The 20,391-nt window shown below is 38.9% G+C and overlaps 1 protein-coding gene across 1 annotated transcript; it reads right to left on the bottom strand.

Annotated features, from left to right (window-relative positions):
* Positions 1 to 3,000: 3,000 nt before the first annotated feature.
* irx4b (iroquois homeobox 4b) lies at positions 3,001 to 5,031 on the bottom strand. The gene is made up of 6 exons (XM_028461927.1): positions 4,987 to 5,031; positions 4,500 to 4,676; positions 4,250 to 4,362; positions 3,940 to 4,096; positions 3,651 to 3,804; positions 3,001 to 3,557 (listed from the first exon to the last, which is right to left on the bottom strand). Exons 1-6 carry the CDS (start codon positions 5,029 to 5,031, stop codon positions 3,001 to 3,003), a joined length of 1,203 nt encoding a protein of 400 aa, XP_028317728.1.
* Between the last annotated feature and the right edge of the window lie 15,360 nt (positions 5,032 to 20,391).

Raw genomic sequence — 20,391 nt, 5'->3', positions numbered from 1 at the left:
GCACTGTTGTTTTCTCCCACAGTCCAAAAATGCATTTTCAGACTCAGAGAATTGGCTGTGAATAAGGTGGTTCACAAAATGTATTTTCAATAACATTTTGCAAGATTGCTGTTTGCCTTGTTCACAATGATGTTCGAAGTGTGGAGCAATCGCTTCACATTTAGGGGTGGCACACTTTTTCCACAATGTTGAAGTTTTTCCTATTTTCAGGAACAGTGTTTGAACTGTTGTAATGTTCTCACTCATTTAGTGTTAAATACAGGGAGAATTAATCAAAGATCATACTTACCTTTATATCGTTCAAGTTTCTGATATCCGTGAAAGTTACGCATGCTTTGGTTGAGCAATAAAAATGGTGAAAAAAGTGTGCCACCCTTTACGGATGTTATATTGGTTCAATTCTTGGTACAGATGTTCAAAATATCAAATGGAACAAGGCAAAATGCAATCTGGCAAAATATGGAAAACATTTTTTTTTCATACCATCATACAGTGTATTGTTGATGCCAAGTCTGTGTTTGTAGAATAAAAAGCTGTGGTTAAAATAAACTCAAAACGATATTTGTCGCAATTTTTGGATTTACAGAATGATTTACATGGCCAGCATATGTGGATCAGACAAGAGATTTGGTTTGTTAAATTTAAACCATTGGTAATGATGAATAGGAACTGTTTTATCAAAACACGAAGCGTTACCCAGTTATAAGAATTACTGCTATTAATCAGTGTGCAGGAGAAAAGTCATTTAAAACATCACTCAGCATTGAGCGTTCCTCTGACTGACTGCCATTCACATTCTTTACAACGTATTCCTCTAAAGTCCATGTTAAGTTCCATGTAAGTTTTTTTTTCTTTTTTTTTTCTCCAAAGTTTGTTTTAACACCCAACATTCAAAAACAGGCAATCATTGCCATAAAAGGATCCCGTCCACCACCGCTGCATGAAAAAGAGAAAACTTTGCAGAAATAAGAAGTCAGATGTCATTATTTATCATCTAAAAGATCACTTATTTATGAAGACAGAAACAGAATGAAATTCTCGGTTGAATTCATCCTGAATAATTTAATCTGAAATGGTTAATTCCATACAAAGCCCAGGCAGATCCCTCCTCTGTTCTGATTAATACTTTATCACTTTTCCTAAATCGAAAAACAGGATGGAGAAAAAAAAAACACAACTCTCACTTCCTTGTGCTTTGTTTTGAAAAAAAAAAGTGTTGGTTTTCATGTTCTTCGAGTTAAATTTGTGACGTTTTCTTGAATAATTGAAGACATAGCACATGTACAGTATATACTGTAGACGCTAGTTGGATTTCTCTGGTGACTTCACGGTTTCCTGAAGGTGCGACCCCATCGTATAATTTTTCTTAACATGCTTTAAGAGACAATTTACTCATGATAACAGTTTTTTTTTTCATGCACTTCCAGGTTGACAAAGTCAGGAGTCGCCTAATGAAAACGGACGCATCGCTGATTGCAGCTATATCTGGAGCCGTGGTGGAAGTGGCATCGATTTAACAATTTAGCAGCACCCCCCTCTGTGTGTTTCCATTAGTCACGGCTGAATGACACCCACTTTCCCCTTTCATTCCCTCCAAACGCACACACAACCACGCAAACGCTCCCCACCTCCCCCCTTCCCCCACACACACACACAAAGACAGACACGCACACACATTTTCAAAGAGGTACCGTATATTCCACCACTGCTGTTATCATCCTAAGTGATTCCGCCATTGATTCCACGACAACGGACAGTAATATAAGGGCACACTCAGAGAACTTTAACATGCCATCAAATATACTTTTTTTATTCTGTTGACTGTGCATGTGCAGGCTAGTGCATGTGTACAATACGGTATATCTTTGTGTGTGTGTGTGTGTGTGTGTGTGTGTGTGTGTGTGCCATACAACTTTGCTCCCGGGGATTTGTTTGCAACGTGGTGCTGTTGATAATGTTCATAAGTCTGTGAGCTGTAGAAGAGTTAGAAATGACCGGATCAGCAAAATCAAACCGCATAGCATATCGCTAACTGACTGTTCGCTAAAACAAGCTAGAAAGTCCTACTGCAGACGGACCATAGATGTTTCCAAAAGTAAAAAGTCAGCACATGGAGCGAACAGTGATATATAGAAATCAATGTCAATGCAAAATCAAGAGCGAGAGTTTAAAGAACACGTTTCGTTAGCTTTAGCCACTGCCGTTAGCAATATAAATTTTTTCTCAAGCCTTTGTCAGTGCCTGATCCTTTCTGATCTTTTCAATGCATGCGCATAGACTACGTCACTTCCTTCACTCCTGGGACTAGATATTTGAACGTAAACCAACCATACGACCATATTTTACTAGTAGAGATTTAAATATGTGACTGTTTTTGTGGTGTTTTGAATTGTTAATAAAAAAAAAAAAGACAAAAAATAAACATTACCGCAAGACGATATATACAAAAATAGATCAACGCACAATACACAACACTGACGATAAAAAACAAACAAAAAATAAAATTCACTCAAAACATACATTTCTAATTGTTTTGAAATAGCAGGGTTTCAATCTTTTAAATACTACACAAACTGCCGTAAAATAGGTCGACCAGATGTAGACGTGTTTCTCAAATGTGTTTAAAAGATCCGAAAGGATTGGGCTCTGACAGCCTTAAAAGGCAAACGGACTTAGCCTTTTAGCTTTTCTAATCTACATGTAGTTAACAAATGCACATTCAGGACATTGTTTTCAGTATTTAAAATGGTAGAAGTCAAAGAGTGTTTGTTAGAGTCAAGCTAACGTTGACCGTTGTGAAAATACAGCAACTGCTGTTCATGAAAGTTTACCTTTTGACAAACTTAGCTGAACAAAAGAGAGGTAAGCCCTCAGAAGTGTTAGAGGTCTTTCTGGTTACGTAGGTGCTTAGCAAACAGTCAATTAGCCATGGTTCAACAACATGGACTTTTAGTCCACAAGTCCAAAATCCATACGGTATCATGCCTACAAAGACGTCTGTCAAGGTCCGTCTAAGGATTGTCCAGTTGTCCGGCCATCTACAACCGCATCGTTTAAACCTTTCCACAACTGTGCAGTGGTCTTGGACTGCTGGAAAGGCGGGCCATGGAAAACTCCATCCACCCACTCTCGTAGTGTAGTGACTGGTGAGTCCTCTTGCCTGTCCGCCTTAGTAAGGGCCATGTTTGTAGCATACCCTGGTGACGTAGAGGAGAGCATGCAGGGCGAGTACTCGGGCTGCAAGCCGTCATCCAGGGACATAGTGTGAGCGATGGACCATATTTTCGGCTTCCCGGTTGCGTTTTGAAGGACTTGGTTAATATAGAGGGAGGTGTTTTGGTGCTGGATTGGTGGGAGTTCGATGTTGTCAGGAGACTGTCTTTCTGGTCCATGTGGTGAATCTGGGTCTTGTGAAGGATGACCGTGTGTTTGTTCTGTCAGTTGCAGCGCCGTGTTGTCCTTAGCCTGAAAGTGTGACTTTGGATCACAGTCAGACGTATCAGAATCCAGCAGGTCAAAATCCTCCAGATCACTCTGAACGTCAGTACAATGTTGATCTGCAAGGATAGAGCATGCAAAGAAGAAAATGGGTCATGAGAAAACCTAAAAGAGGTGAAATCTAGCGATGGAGCAATGATGGTCTTACACACCAGAGACATCTTGGTTGTCTTTAGCTGGATTTTCAGCAGCATCACTGTCATCTTCGCATCCTCGGTCATCAGAACTTTTGCATGTCCGCGGGGACCATGTCACTTTATTCTCCTTTTTCAGTCTCCTGCGTGCATTAGCAAACCAAGTCGATACCTAAAAAAAAAAAAAACAGCACACGTGTCAGTGAAAGCTACAAATGGAAACACACACACACACACACAAAAAAAAAAACTAACAATCAATTGTTGAATTGATATTTTCCTTATAGATAACTGCTTGAGAACCAACCTGTGTGAGGGTCATCCTGGTAATAATGGCGAGCATGATCTTCTCTCCTTTGGTTGGGTACGGGTTCTTCTGATGCTCTTGCAGCCAAGCTTTCAGTGTACTGGTCGTTTCCCGCGTGGCATTTTTACGACGGGATGCACCGTCTGATGGAAAGTACCTGAGGAGCATGGGGGAAAACGCCCCCATACAATTTAATATCACAGGAGGTCTACACACTGTATTTTAACATTGAATAAAAAAACGACTACAGTAAATAAGATGTCTTGTGTGGGAAATGCGGGCTTTAGGAATATGGATCTTGCTTACTTACCCATGTCTATCATAGGAATATTGTCCAAACGTATATTCATAAGGATAGTAAGTAGGAGTTTGAGATGTTCCAACATGCACCGATGCTGCTACATCTTTGGAATCAAGTGGTCCCTGCAGGACACAAATAAGATCCTGATCAATTTTCATCTTTTATCCCCTTTATTTCAGAAATGTTTATCTTGTTTGAGAATAATAGTAGGCTATTCCAAACTGTTTGAGGATGACTTGACAGTGAATGGTTCACTCACTCTGGAGTAGAGAGCCGTGGCGTCGCTGGCGCAGGTGTTGTAATAGCTCTGGTTCTTTGGATAAGAGCCGCTGTAAACTCCGATGGCTGTCCCAGGAGTGAGCTGATGTCCCGGGGTGCGCAGCACCGAGTGAGGCTGAGAAGTTCCGGGATCCAAACAGCTGGAGGTCATCAGAAACTAAAAATAGAAAATTGACATCCTTTGTCCGATATATTCAAAATAAAAACAATAATAATAATAATGGTGCAATTTGCTCATCAAACATTGATTCATTTCAGAAAACAAACAGGATTGGTTTATTTAGTTCTTCTTTCTTGCAGACGTTGTTGTGAAATGTAAACTATTTCCAGCCATAAATATGAACGTTGCACCAGGTCACCACATCTTGCCTCACATAAATGTGGGATTCCATATTGGCTATAAACAAAGTAAAAGTCTTTCTCTCAGAAATGCAAACAATATAAAAACGTCAAAGCCATTCCCATACCTGAGGCGAGTTGGAGTAGGGGTATCCCAGCTGAGAGTAAGCCATATCTCAAATATGATCAGGGGACGCACATTGACATCCAACAGCATCAGTGCCAAATGCAACCAAAAAAAGAGAGAAAAAAAGCTTCTGCTGGCACTTTTCCTTGCGTGTTTCCCAGTAAACCCAGCTCGTCTGCCAGTAAACAGCAGTTTTTGACATCAAATTGTGACCTACCGCCTCATCCAAACTAAAGCGCACAGGCTTTTACGCACCGCTTTTAATTTTACGCACAGTAACTAAACTACTTTAGATGATGAATTCTGGTTGGATGAGCAGTTGTGAGTCCTCGTGCGCGCTTCTGCAGCTTCCCCCGTGTCCCAAATGTGTTGCAATCCACGAGTCCACGCGTGATGTGCGCTCAAACCATTGCTTCTCGTTCTCAGTGCGCTCTTTGGTTTTAAGGAGCGTCTCCGTGACGTCATCGCGCTTGTTGCCCAGCGTCCGCACCGAGACCAGAAATCTCATCTCGTTCAGGTGTAGTTTCCTTTGAGCTTTTACCCAGAGAACAGCTTTGCGCAGGAAGCGTGATCTCCCCGAGCGCGCTCTGATCAATTCTCCTCTCCAAACAAACACACACGCACGCACACTTTACGCACGCTGACGGGACAGCGTGGCTCGAGGCAGGATCAGGGACACAGCGCGTTGACACCACATTGACATGAGATGATTGATGACTACAACCTGGTATTAGCATAATCGTTTTGCCCTGCAGTTTGGATAAGTTGTCACCGCAGAGAAATCTGGCTGTCACCCACATATTCATGAGCGTGGAAATTTCAGGTCTCCGCAGAGCAAATTAATCACAGAATAAACACTCCGTGCATTCCCTTGAGTAAGCACCTTTAGCAGCTGAATGGCTTGTCATGTTTTTAATAACAGACTTACGATGTCCCGAAGAAGTGGAATTTGCATTCATTTATTACTTCCCATTTACCTTCTTTCAATTTAAAGAGTGAAAACAATTGGACCAGTAATTTTGTTTATTAATGTGTAATAATGAAAATTAAAGGCTGGTTAGTAAATTTAGCAGAGGTACACTACGGGAGTCCTGACTGAGAACAAAGCAGATCATCCATTAGTAACATGCTGGACCTTTAATAAAATTTAAAATTAAATGGAGCATTTAATTTCTATAATTCAACTATTTTTTTTGTTTATTATTATTATTATTTTTATTATTATTATTATTATTATTATTATTATTATTATTATTATTATTATCATTATTATTATTATTATTATTATTATTATTATTATTATTATTATTATGTAAAAAAAGCTAATGAATTATTCTGAGAAATAAAACTTTATAAATAATAAATAGTTGATCAAATTTATGATGACGATGATGATGATGATGATGATGATGATGATGATGATGATGATGATGACATCCCGCAGAATAACAGGACTTTGCATGCTTTAAAACATGAATTATTCAGCAAGGCCATTGAATGCTGTCATTTCATTTGATTTTCAGATGTTTGTGGATTAGGTTTTCAGTCATTTCATTCGTAAGCGTCACATAATGAGGCCTGCAATACGAAGCTGGATATGTATATCTGGGATATCTCTTCAACTAACCAAACATCCTCCTTCACACAGCAGCTGTACTACAAAGCGGGATATAAACACCGGTGAGGTTGTAGAGGTTAAGACAGCTGTATTCAGCCTGGCTTCGTGCGCACTCCTGTGACAGGGGTGGAGATTGCAGCATCAGACCAATCACAATCGCGGAGAAACAGTGTAGAGCAACTTAAGTCACAATTGAGAGATATCATCTCTCCAACTATTTTCAGACCCCGCTTGTTCCTGTTTTTCAGGGTCGCGGGGACAATTGAGGAATAAATATTTAAAAATATAAAGAATTAAAATCCATGATTCAGACCAAAAACAAGGCTGTTTTTGCAGAAAAAGGAACAAAGAAAGGAATGCAGACAGGAAGCTGTCGGCACTGTTGACGTGTAAAAGCGTGAGATTAAACAATATTAATTCATGGGATGATAAACAGACAGCGCTCTGATCAATTTCGCTTTATTACAGCACAGATGTGTTTCTATTTACATAGTCCTTCTCAGATTATCACACACACACTGGTGTGTTTCACTGCTATGTTCCTGCTGAGACTGACAGTATCACTTTAGTGTATGACTGAATGAATGAATGAATGAATGAATGAATGACTTGATCCGTCCCCGACACAGGCTTCATCAGCTGACTGTAGATCAGTCCATCAGATCTATAAATCTACATCTTACCTAAAGGATGTCATTGGTAAATTAAATGATTGCATTTATCCATTATAAATCTTTCTTTCCTAAACGCAGCTGGTCATTTTCCAAGAGAACTGATTGGTCAGGAGGCGGGACTTTTGTACTCGCTCAGATGTTATCCAGAATAAAACCTGCTCCCTACCAGGTTAGTCGTTCAACCTAAGTTACCACTGTGATTTAGTCCCGTAAGAAGTTAACCAGCGTTGTAGTAGAGGACACACCGAATAAATCCTGGAAGTTAGAGCTATAAGAGGAAATCCAGCTTCGTAGTACAGGCCCAAAATGAACAAATATTTAGTTGTGCTTCATTTTCAGTTCAAATTCAAAAACAACGTCTTGTTATCCATCAATCTTTCCACTTTGTTCCTTTGACGAGGTTGCAGAAGAAAAAAAAAATCCTTTTGTTTTTTTAAAGCGAGCACCAACCCGAGGAGTTCCCCTGAGCGCTAGACCAAAGATTTTATTGGTGCACCCTTGTTGATGTGCCACAGCACAGGAAATGTGGGTTTACATCCCACTGGTTCAGAGCACAAGTCTCTAAAATGTTGAAGTGAAAAGTGAATTGAATTCAGCTGAATTTTGAAGTACTGAAAATGTATACTTGAATAAAAGTGAAAGCCTCTTACTGAAAAACACCTTCAGTAGCAAAGTGACCAACGACTGTATTACCTCAGTAACAGTCTTTTAGTGTACGATATCTTCTGTACTTAAATATCAAAAGTAGAAGTAAAAGTGTTCATTTATATTCTTTTTGAAAATAAAAGATCAGGTTTAACTTTTAATTAGAACATCACCATAACAACAACATTGAGTTATTTGAGTCTGGTTCATACACCACTTTTATGTTTAATGATTATATCAACAAGCTTATAGTACAGCATCTGACTTAAAGACTCAGTTATTAAATGAAATGCGACAGGAAGAAAAAAAAAAAAAAAAAAAAAAAAAAAATGAACAATCTTAAACATTTCCAAACATTTTACTAGAGCCACATGTGATTAGGTTTTTATTCACCACAAAAACGGGATCTCAAGAGCTACAGGATTAGTGATGGTGATTTAAATATATGCTATAGAAGAGGGACTTTACACAAATCTGGAAACAAACCACACACCTGTCCCACTGCTGCCACAATTCTCCATCAACACTTTTCATTGAACAGCTTTTATTGACAAACGGACAAAACACAAATTACTCAGTTTCAATCAGTACGTTTTCAAAATCCAAGAAGTTTATAGTCACAGCACAGGGTTACACTAATATAAAGGCAAGGCAAATGTATTTGTATAGCACATTTACACAAAGGCAATTCAATGTGCTTTAGATGATTAAAAATGGCCACGGAAAACAATAAACAACAATGAAAACAAAAATCAGCCAAAATCGGAACAATTAAAAATCGCCCCTAAATCATACGCAGTAAAGAAAAACAGTGCCTTTAACTTGGATTTAAACATGTTCACATTGAATGCTGACTTCAGTTTGTTCGACTTCTTTGCAGCATAACAACTAAAAGCCGCATCACCATGTTTACTGTGAGCTCTGGCTCCACTATCTGACCTGTGTCCATAGAGCTGAGAGACCTGCTGGGTTCAGACCTGACTAACATCTCACTGATGTATTCTGGACCAAACCCATTCACACATTTATACATCAGCAGCAGAACTTTAAAGTCTATTCTAAGGGTCTTTAGAGAAAAATCAGTTGGTTGGTGCTGTATTTCTGGATCTAAAGAAAGCATTCCACACAGTCAACCATCAAGTATTATTAACTAAAGTCGCACATTTCGACTTTCCCGCAGATGCATTATTATGGTATCAGTCTTATCTAACAAACATAATTCAATGTGTTAATATACGGGGTAAAGTGCCAGTGGTTGGAGTCCCTCAGGGCTCTGTACTCAGGGCCCTTGCTATTTTTGCTATATATCAACGATTTACCAGATGTCTGCCACAAGCTTAATATGTTGATGTATGCCGACGATGCAGTTCTGTTCACCAAGGGTAAGGATGTTAGGACTGTTGCTGACAATCTTACTGTGGGACTCAACAAAGGACATGACTGGCTTAAACAAAACTGCCGTGTGCTTAACTCAAAGAAAACTGTTTGTATGACTTTCTGCAAAAAAATAAGTAAATTAAAAAAATGAATCAAACAAGGTCCCTTGTGTTTTTGGATGGAGTGGAACTGGAGTTAGTGACTCATTTTAAGTATCTTGGGGTTGTACAAGACTCCAACCTGTTTTTCAAGAAACACTTTAAAAATGTGACTATTACAGTTAAATATACCATGCAAAACAAATTTGACCTTTCATTACAATAAAGGCAGCAAAGTCCTCCCTCCACTATATGATTTTCTCTCATATTGATTATTGTTTCACAGTGTGGTTGTTTGCTGGTGTTACTGCACTGAAGCCTATTGAGCAACTCTATAAAAGATCAATTAAGACATTGGATTGGAAGCCCGCGTCTTTTCACCTATACTCTCTCTGAGAGAAACACAATTTTTTGAAATTTGAAAATTTGAAATTTTGAAAAACATGTCTGGTATTTAGGTATTAAACAGCCTGGGAGCCAGTGTAAATACTTTAAAACTAGAGTAATGTGCTCTAAATCAGTGATTCTCAACTGGTGGGTCGGGACCCAAAAGTGGGTCGCTGACCTGTACTGGGTGGGTCGCGGACAGCTGGTCAAAAATAAATAAATAAATACTTAATGTCTCTCATGTTGGGTTGGACTTGTCTTTTATTTTGAAAGGAACTTTTCTTTTGACAGGCATGTTGTAAAATGCTTTTTGCACAGGCAAATATATAGATTTGTGTTTTAAAAAAAAGACTATATGAATTAATAACATTAAAATTGGTTGGTTGAAATCGAGAAAAAAAAAGTGGCTCGCGATTTAATGACGGTGGCAAAATTGGGGCGCAGGGTGAGACCAGTTGAGAACCCCTGCTCTAAATAATGAAATACTATGTTTAAGTCCCAATACACAACATTAATTAAATGACAATGAAATAAGATACACAAAAATAAGCCATCTGAACCTAAATAAGAATAAATATTTGCATTAAGAAAACAATTAGAATTAAACAGAGTTAATCACTGGCACTGATAGACTAACTCAATCAAATATCATATCAACAAATCAAGCAAACTGTATCCATGATAACTGCATTTCAGCCAGTTAGACACATTTGTTCAGTCTGATTAACCATCATTGGCTGCTGGATCAAAACAAAACAGAACAAGTTCTTCAGTTGCATATGAGAAATGTGGTTATATTAAAATAAAAGTAGACTGAAAATAAAGTAAGAAGTAAAGTAAAAGCTACTTGTGTACAGTACATAAGTATTTGGACTTTTTTTTACCATACACCTGCCTTTTCATCAAGTAAAATAGTAGTCGACCAACTCAACACTGTTCTGTTTACTCAACAAACTAATGAATGTTCAAATCCCTCTTCAACCGTACCTGTATGATGTGTCTTTTCAAAGCACTTACCATTGTTAGCCACACATGTACACAAGCACTCAAGGGCTCACCCACAGTAACCGCCATACAAAGAGCTGCTACTGCATTGGAAACAATTTCATATAAAAAAAAAGGGAAGATGACCCACTTTACCGCCATAAGCCATACCATACAGGACAGTAAATCTACAGCACCTGGAAATGTAAGAGTTATGTATTGGTCATAGGGGCCACCATCTAACCAGACTGCACTAGCTACAGATGTAGCTTACATCTGCAAGGGGTATAGGTCGGCTTCTGATGACACAATGGCTACGTTTACATAGAATTCAGAATAAAAGTTAAATCCTCTTTACACTGACCTTGTAAACCCTTAATTTCGAATGAAAATGGCCAATCCGAATTAAACTCAAATCAGAATCAAGTGGTTGGTTTATTCTGATTTTAATTTTAAATGGAATAATTCCTCAATCTTGTCAACTTTTGATTCCGCTTTAAATGAATTCCGGTCGTTCTGCGCATGCTTGTCCTGTCGCGATGACGCGCCGTTGTTGACATAATCCAAGATGGCCGCCCGGACTGGAGCCGAGACTATTTGATTAATAAGAGCCTTAGAAGACATCTATATAATGAAAAGAGTGGATGGACGGAAGCATAGACATGCAGACATTCATATGAACACATTAGACGCACAAGGACATCAGTAAATGAAACAGGCTTCATCGGGGACATGAAGCCCTGCACCAGACCCACAGAGGTTCACTAATGACGCGGGTCATCATAAAGTTCTCCTTCCTCTCCAACATCCTGTACATGAAGGCAGAGCAGCCATTGGACCAACCGTTGGCTTGGATTTACCAAAGTACGGTTGTCTGCCTTCCTTCTCCTGCTCAGCTGACGAAAGTGAAACGTGAAAAGTGAAAGTGTATTATCGTCAAGCTGCTGTTTCAAAACTACAATCAAAATAAAAGTGAATATAGCACTTATTATGTGGTTTATGTTGCAGACCAAAAAAGAGGTTTGTTGTGTCTTTTTTATGGATAGACGTGAATACGTCACGTTCACCCCCTGTCCAATCAGAACCCTTCCCAACCCACAGACCTAAAGCGAAATTAAAGGTTTTTTTCTTTTTTTTTTTTTCTTCCTTTTTAATTATTATTTAGAATATAAGTGGATTGTGCAATATCACCAGGAAATGTAACCGTTTATTATATTGATTACGGGATAGGCGTATATAAGCTTTTGGCTTCAGCCTATTCCCTTTTTGAGCTACTGTAACAGAATAATGTGAATGTGAATGTTGTAGGAATGTAAAATGTAAATTGCTCAAAAATAAATAAAAAAAAAAAATCAAGGTGAATAAACGTGTTTCCATGTAATTACTATTTTCGTGTAAACACGAAGTAGAATACTTTAATTCTGAATTATTTAATTCAGAATAATTAATTCTGAATTAAAAAAAAACCAGCATGTGGCAAATAAAGTGCAATAAGTGTTGCAGTAATAGTTAGTGATGAAGTTAATAATGAAACAATACAAAGATTAACAGCAAACCAAAATGAAAAAAGGGTGGAATAAAGAATAAGATGTATAAAGAGGATGTAGTGATGAAGCTAACTTGGAGAAGAAATCGTTAATAGTCGGGGGCTCGGAAATGGAGCGAGGGGATGTGCAAGGGTAAAGGACAAAATATTCCCAGTGCACCTGAAGTAAGTCTTGAACAACAGTGCTGCATCACCAGAAAGCATCTCCGTCCCCACCGGGGAGACGGCATCTGTGTACCGGAGCTTGATTGACGTTCCATTTGTCCTGTGAAAGGTGCTCATATACTGAACACGGACTCACTGTCTTCTCCTCGTCTGTGCTGGAAGCTCGGAAATGAAGTTCTCTCCCCGTGCTGGCGTTGCACATCTTCACACAAAACACATGTCACTCAAAGAAAAGGGCTATTTGTTTAGGCCCTGACAATGGACATGACTGTGTTTAATGTGAATATATAACTCGTGAGGAAAGTAGTTTCAGAAAATCCTAAAGCTTGAGTATTCCATGAAGAATGAATTTGAAGCATGCAGGGCCAATGCAGTTGCATAGATTATTGTATTTCCCTCTTTTTGAATATTCAATGGACTACTTATATATTAATATATGGTCTGTTTATAAATTTATGTCATTGCTCCAGTATATATTTCTTAAGGCTCTGCGTTCGTTAGACCGTGATTATATCTTTCTGATCTCGCTCCCCTCACATCAATCATTCATTCATGATGCTTCGCACAAAAAAAAAGAAAGAAAGCAAACTCAATCCAGTGTCTTCCATCCTGAATGGAGCTCCAGCTATTATGCAGTAGGGGGTGGGTGGGGGGGGGTTAATGATAGAAGCGTGTTAATGTGAGGCCAGGAGGAGGGATAAGTACCACAGAAAGTGTTTGCAACACAGCGCCAAACAACTCCGATCACAAGTACTTTCAATCACCAGGCGTTGCATTTGAACATTTTCTACCTAGTTTGAAATGTATGCAATTTTAATCACTGTTTAACATGTAGCTCTCATCTTGGTTTTTAGGTGAGTCCCTTTGGAGTAAAAAGGTTCAGGTGGATAAAACAGAAAGACAGGATACATTTTTTCCAACAAGCTGAAGAAAAACAAGCTTTTTTTTGTGGTGCCAGAGTGAATCTGAATGATTATATAGTGAGAATATACTTTTGAACAGGAGAAATGTGACTTCATTCAGTCATTTGACAAAGTCTACAGAAGTAAAAATATATCAGGTTGGTTGTATGGAAGCCCAAAAGAGTCATAATTAAATAAATAAACACGACATTTTTAAATAAATACTATTTTGATAAAAAAAAACAAAAAAAACAACAACAGACAAATATATAATATGGCCATTAAATTGTTAAATAGGGTAATATTATTATGAAACATGTTTTATGATTCTTAAATATCTGATAATTATTATTTTATTATAATTATTTAAATGTCATACTTTTTCAAATAATTACTTTTCATTTATTTTCAAAGATTTTAGAAAATAAAAAAACGTTTTTTACAAAGTATATTTTCATTTCTTAATGTCCATTACCACAATGGCCTTTTTATTTCATAATGTCACTTTTCAGCAGAATAATTTCGGTCTGTCAATCAAAGCTAGTGGGTTGGACCTCTGCTTGATCCTTTAAGATCGATTAGTTTTCCTGGACACCTGTCATGGTGGAAGTAATTCGGCTATAAAAAAAACGACATTATGAAATAAAAAAGGTAATTGTGGAAAAGGACAATATAAAAAAAAGTTTTTATTCAATAAAATCTTGGAAAATAAATAATAAGTCATTATTTTATGTATGGCATTGTTAAAATAATCATTATGAAATATTTAATTATAATAAAATAATAATAGCTCTTAGATATCAAAGATTAATAAAACTTATTTCATAATAATATTACCTTATTTAACAATTTAATGGCCATATTATATATTTGTCTGTAATTTATCAAAATGGTATTAATTTCAAAATGTTGTTTTTTATTTATTTAATTATGACTCTTTTGGGCTTAGATATGGTCGGGGATTCAAGATTTGTCCTAAATTTTATGGTGCAAAATATTTGTTGTATGACACAAACATTTATACAAAATGAATGGTTTGTGCAACTACTTTTGGTAACTTCCCACTATAGATATAAGCTAAAAGCAACATAACTCTACCTACTCTGAATCTTGTATAAACCTAATAGCAACCTCTGGTGATTGTAATCAATAATACAGAGACAACATGGTGTTTCTATATGTCTGCCCGATATTGTCTTCTGCTTCTTTTGGTGTCGGCACAGCCATAACTATCTAGGAATCAATGCTGCTAGGCCTTTAAAGGTGTTCTTATATACAGTATCATTAGCAGAGTTTGGAGGCCAAATGAACACTTCTAAAGGTACAACAGGATGGGATGCACTGAGGAGAAGCGAGTGATTGAGTCACTGACACACTTTACCTTCACCCTGGTCTTCTTTGATTGATTGATTGATTATTCTATATTAATCCCCGAGTGGAAATTCAGTTTCAGTTACATCCCGACCAAGAAACATGAAAAGACAATCAACGGGTAAGAAGAAGAAGTAAAAAAGGACAAAACCAAACTAGGCCCTTGTAGAGAGGGGTGGAGTTTGGGATCATGAAAAAACTCCTCAGCAAACATTGCGACAAAAACACATATAACTCGGGGGGACAAGAACGACAGAACTGTGGAGCAACCAGCAGCAGGGCGGCGCTCCGTTTCTAATTGTAAGTGCTCTGTTATTTGCTGTTGTGTGCTGGGGGGACAGTGTAACGACCAGGGAGGGGAACTGACTGGAAAAGCTGGTTCGTACGTGCGTGTCAGTGATGGGGAGGGGTGTGGGCTCTGTTGGAAAACTGGGGGAGAGTAGAATAATGAGTGTGATGAAGTATATGCGCAGCAGGACTGAGAGGTTCAGGAGTCTGCCATAAGACTGTACAATGGGTCCTGCTAATGTGTACTTTTATTACAATTTTTTTAGTAACTTTATTATGTGTGTGGAATGTATAGCACACAGTATGCTACTGGGCACTTGAATTTCCCCTTCTGGGTATGAATCAAGTATCTATTAAGGATCGACCAATATAGATTTTTTAGGCCCGATGCCGATACCGATTTTTTTTTCCATCAGCCTTAGCCGATACTACTTTTGCTCTCTCATTTTACATCATAAAAATTACACAATGATGATAAACGCTATGTCTCTGTTTTAAAAAAGGAACATTTGTTGAAATTAACAAAGGTATGGCAGAATGACACCAAGTAAAACATATTTAACAAATAATAAAAACAGGTGATGTAGAACAAGAACAAGTAAAAAATAGAAATAGTATGAAAGACAACTATTCATCCTTGTTCTGAAAATAGCTTTGACAACAGTTGGCCTGACTGAAGATTTATTTTATTAACAGGATTATTGAGTATAAAGATATATATTTATAGTATTAAACACAAAAAGAAACCATGAATAATAGTCCATTCCAACACAACCCCAGAACATAAATTACAACCCCAGAACATAAATTAGCAGAAGAAAATAATGTGATGTCAAATGCGCATTAAGCAACAAACTGTTCAAGTTTCTGTTCTAAATTGCATCAACATTAACAGGAATAAATATTCAAACAAGTAGTAAATTACTTCTCAAAGTTAAAAACTCTCCTTCTCAGCACAGCTCTGAGTGAGAAGCAGAGAGAGGGAAACACACACACACACGCCAAACCTCCAGCCAGCTGCTCGTTTAATACATCTGCAACGACAACAACACGTGGAAACACAGAACAACACTAAGTTAAACAGTTAAAAGATGCTTTGAAAGTTTAAAACTTGCAGAGCTTCCTTCACACTCTGCTAGTGGGGGGAGGGGCTCTGCAGCCTCTGTCTCCAGCAAGAGGAGCAGCCTGTCGTAGCCGCTCTGTGTATAAAGTGGATTGGCGAACGCAGCAGCAAGCATCGGCCGATGCCGATACAAGTAAAACACGCAAGAAATAGGCCGGCAGATGAATTGGTTGATCACTAGTATCAAACTCACAATGGCCCTCATTTACCAACCTTGTGTAAAAACGGTTGAGAATCTGAGTGCACATTGTGTACAACAGGACCAACGTGGGACTTATGAAAGATTCATATCTGACCATTCCCAGTGCACCAATCATCGTGTCTTGATAAATGCAGTGGCTGAATTTGATCGTCATTATCATGTTACGCCCTTAAATATTCCAGGTTCAGAGGCCCCGCTCACTGAGGTCAAACAAACACTGGCAAAGAAATAAATGTTTCTGAACTGAAAATCAGCATCCTCACAGCTGAGGTGCAAAAAACAAATGGCTTTTAGGTAGTGTGGAAACTGGAGTTAAAGGAGATCATTTAAACACTCTGTGGAAGTGAATAACGGAGGAAGTGAACAGCGTTTCTGTGTTGGAGCAGACTCTGGCTGAGATCTGATTTAAATTCTCAATAAGTAACTTGACCAATGCCTAATAATGGTTTAAATGAAATGTTATTCATCCACAGACTAAACGTGTCAATCCCTGCTTTTTGATCGAAACACTTCTTTACATTTTAGGCAAGAAAAAGTACATGAGGACCCAAGTGCAGAACGGTATTAGGCAGCAGGCAGGCGTAGCATTCAAAATAAGATGAAAAAACTTACAAAAACTCAAATCCGAAAAAGGTACAAAAGGAAAACAGGGAGCAGAAGGCAAAAATGCAGCAGGCACAGGAGAAGGGTAACAATGACATTCGCAATGATTCTGTGTCCAAACACTCAGCTAAATAGCGAGGGAGGCTTGATTGGGAATGGGCCACACCTGGGTCAAAAACATGAGGGCACTAATCACTCGCAACCCCAACACAATGACACCAATGGGAGGTGGAGACACAAGCAGGAAGACCTGAAACATGAAGACAAGAGTTACTGGAAACCAAACAGAATAAACAAAAACTCATAGAACAAAAAGAGGACAACAAGAGCTAAAGTGAACAAAATGAAATAGAACCAAACATAACCCCCTCCTTAAGAAGCGGTTCCCACACGCTCCAAACTGCAACTGGGAGGGCAGAGGGCACATTGGAGGAGGGACCAGGCCAAGAGTTCCATAAACCGAACTGGGAAGTGCTGGACGGGGGTCTACCGGGCGGCAGGCCGGACAGGACTGGGGAGTGCTGGATAGACGAGAAGAGCTCTGGCTGGTCAGGTGGGGATAGCTTGGCCAGAAAGACGAAGAGAGCTGTGGTGGGCCAGATGTAGAGAGCTTTGGAGGCAACGTTGGCCTAGCCTGGAAGTTAAGGGACTCAGGAAAACTAGCCTGGAAGCTAGAGAATTTCGGAAAACTAGCCTGAAAGCTAGGGGACTCAGGAATACACGCCTGGAAGTTAGGGGAATCAGGAAAACTAGCCTGGAAACTAGAGGACATAGGAGTAACATCTCCGGCCAGCTGCTTGCCTGAGGCCTGGAAAAACATTGGCCAAGATGTTGCTGAAGGGTGGATGGGCTGACACCTTGATGACAAAGTTTAATATTCTCCAAACCGCTTCAAGCCTTTCTGAAGGATTGGAAGCCCCCACTTCTCTCCAGTTACAAAAGCAGTTTCTCCAAGTCCTCTGCTGGGACCATTTGTGGCTGGTTCCTTCTGTCATGATTTGGAGTTGAGGATGAGGACCCAAATACAGAGAATCAGGCAGCAGGCTGGCACAGCGTTCAAAATAAAACCTGATATACAGAATGGTTCCGTGTCAAATCGACGCTGTAGCCATACGTAGCTCTCTACTACGTTGATGTAGACCTCCACACCATAACCTGAAGTGCGCCTCCCAAAAATCCTGACTTTGCATTGAGGTCACGTGGAATGTAAGAACTGTGATTAGTCCGCTCCAAACCTCAGCCCTGGTCATTGCCTTTTCCAGTCACCACCACCATATTTTAACTTTTAAAGGAGGAATACAAGAGTTGCTTCTACAGTGGATTGAGTCAAAGAGAGAACCTAGATGACAGAAAGTGCCAGAGTTTTATTACTTCCTTTCATGGCTGCAGCACGTGAAGAAGCACTGCCATACGGAGTCAATCACAGACAAAAGGTGTGTGTTTTCTGTTATTATCGCTACTTTTCATTGTCTCTGTACCTACAGTGTGTTTGTGTGTGTTTCATTAACAGTAAACAATAACCAACATGCTGCGGGGGCTGCCACATTAGAAGATGACGTTATGTTTAAAGCGAGCTTTTCAGCGTCGCCCCACTCTCAACTCCGCTTCCCGGGGCCGTGGACCAGGTTTCCTTGCTGTGCCCTTTCCGCTCAACTACTTGGTCACTTTTGTAGCTTAAAATGATTTCAGAACTTTCAAAGGTGGAGACTCAACAAAGATAATTAGCCTCAGTTTGATTCAGGTTTTTGTCAATGTAGGTTCGAAATGCATCTCTGGAAAACTTTGAAGTATACTTCATGTGAACGCTCATCATCGGTCATCATCCTAGTCATACTATACACTCTACATAGTATATAGTAGACAGTATATACTTATTGAGTTTGTAGTGTATAGTATGTATTGTGTCATTTCGAACACAGCCATAGTGTTCTCAGGTTCAATGTGACACAAAACAAGAATAGAAGCTTTCTTTCCTCTCCCATCAGTTGAACCATCAGACAAACGGGGTAACATCAGGTCACTTCTGCATGTTCTGTCCAGTCTTTGCTCTTTGTGACAAACAAGAGATGCTGTTTAAGGGTGAAAAGCAGGTCAGAGAAGGATGAGCAAATCCTGAACCATGAGGAAAGCACATCTCTCTTTTTTTCAGACGACAAGACTTTGACTGCAACAAAGCAGGATGGCACCATCCAGGTACAAGTGTATGGTGCTTGATCCACAAACAACACTGAAAAGCCTGCCTGACCACAGAGCATCAGCAGCAGGGCCCGCTCTGCTCTGAACAGACGCCTCCTGGAAGATCCTGGAGCTGCTGAACTCTGAGTGGGATACTATAAATGCTCTGGCCTTCTTCATCAATGATGTAAGACTCAGGAACAGAGACAAGCTAACCCTCTTATCCTCTGAGCGCCGTGTGTTTGTGTGTGTGTGTGTGTGTGTGTGTGTGTAGGAGGCAGATGCATGCAGACAGAGGCAGTAGGGGGGACAGGTTCAGGCTACAGGCAGCTCTTAAGAGTGTGCACAGTTAGTGTTGAGCCCTGGGAGGCCAGCCGTATTCCTCCCCATCACTTCCACTTCATTACTCTGGGAGCGGGCATACATTATTCAGCTCTGCAAGCCTCGGCCTGCAGGGACCGATAGAGCCTTTAACAAACACTTTAACCCACCTTAACTCGCCCATTGATCCTTTGGGGTTATCTATCATGTCACTCTCTTGATTTCTCTCTGTGTGGATTTTCCCTCTGCTTGTGTCATCAAGGATTGAACGGTTCTGAAAAGATTTTTGATTTGGTTGTTTTTCTGGACCTCAAGGTGTTTACATTCGATGTGTCCTGAATGTTGAATGTTTTATGTGTATATGTGGAAAACCGAGTATATTTACTCTTAGGTTTCATGTAATATTTTATCCATTGTTATCTTTTATCATTATTGCTTACAGACATATAACTAGAGGTGTAAAGAGTACTGATATGTACAAGTACTACTAAGTCATACCTAAAATACTTAAGTACAAGTAAAAAAAGTAGCTCAATTGAACAGAACTCAAAATAATACTTTGTAGTTACTTTCACCCCCTAACATTTAGTCAGTAATAAATGCCATGGTTCCCTTGCATACAGTAAACATCTCATGTATAAACTTAAAATGTATAAATCTTGCACAATTGATACTTAATTTATTTATCTGTATAGAATAAAAGTTTGTCAAAATGTAATTTTTTTTTTTTTTTCAAATAATATTACACTAATGAATTCAATTCAAAATAAGAATAAAACATTCTCAGGCTCTAATTGGCACCGCACGTTACGTTAAATCTGATCGTTGTCTGATTTTTTGTCCGTTGATCATTTTAAAACAAAAAAAAATTATAATTTACTTTGTAACGATTGGGTGTAAAAATGTAAAGTAATGACTTTAATTCTT

The sequence above is a fragment of the Gouania willdenowi genome, chromosome 11, assembly GCF_900634775.1.
Source record: "Gouania willdenowi chromosome 11, fGouWil2.1, whole genome shotgun sequence".
NCBI classification, from domain to species: domain Eukaryota; kingdom Metazoa; phylum Chordata; class Actinopteri; order Blenniiformes; family Gobiesocidae; genus Gouania; species Gouania willdenowi.
Note: the sequence above shows the minus strand (reverse complement) of the source record. Positions and strands in the feature narration are given on the sequence as shown.

Excerpts from the sequence above, each read along its gene's own strand:
- irx4b (XM_028461927.1), bottom strand. The coding sequence starts at position 5,031 with ATGGCTTACTCTCAGCTGGGATACCCCTACTCCAACTCGCCTCAG. Across the intron at positions 3,805-3,939 it reads CCAGGATGACCCTCACACAG|GTATCGACTTGGTTTGCTAA; the intron begins GTTGGTTCTCAA and ends TTTTTTTTTTAG. Across the intron at positions 3,558-3,650 it reads AGACAACCAAGATGTCTCTG|ATCAACATTGTACTGACGTT; the intron begins GTGTGTAAGACC and ends CTATCCTTGCAG.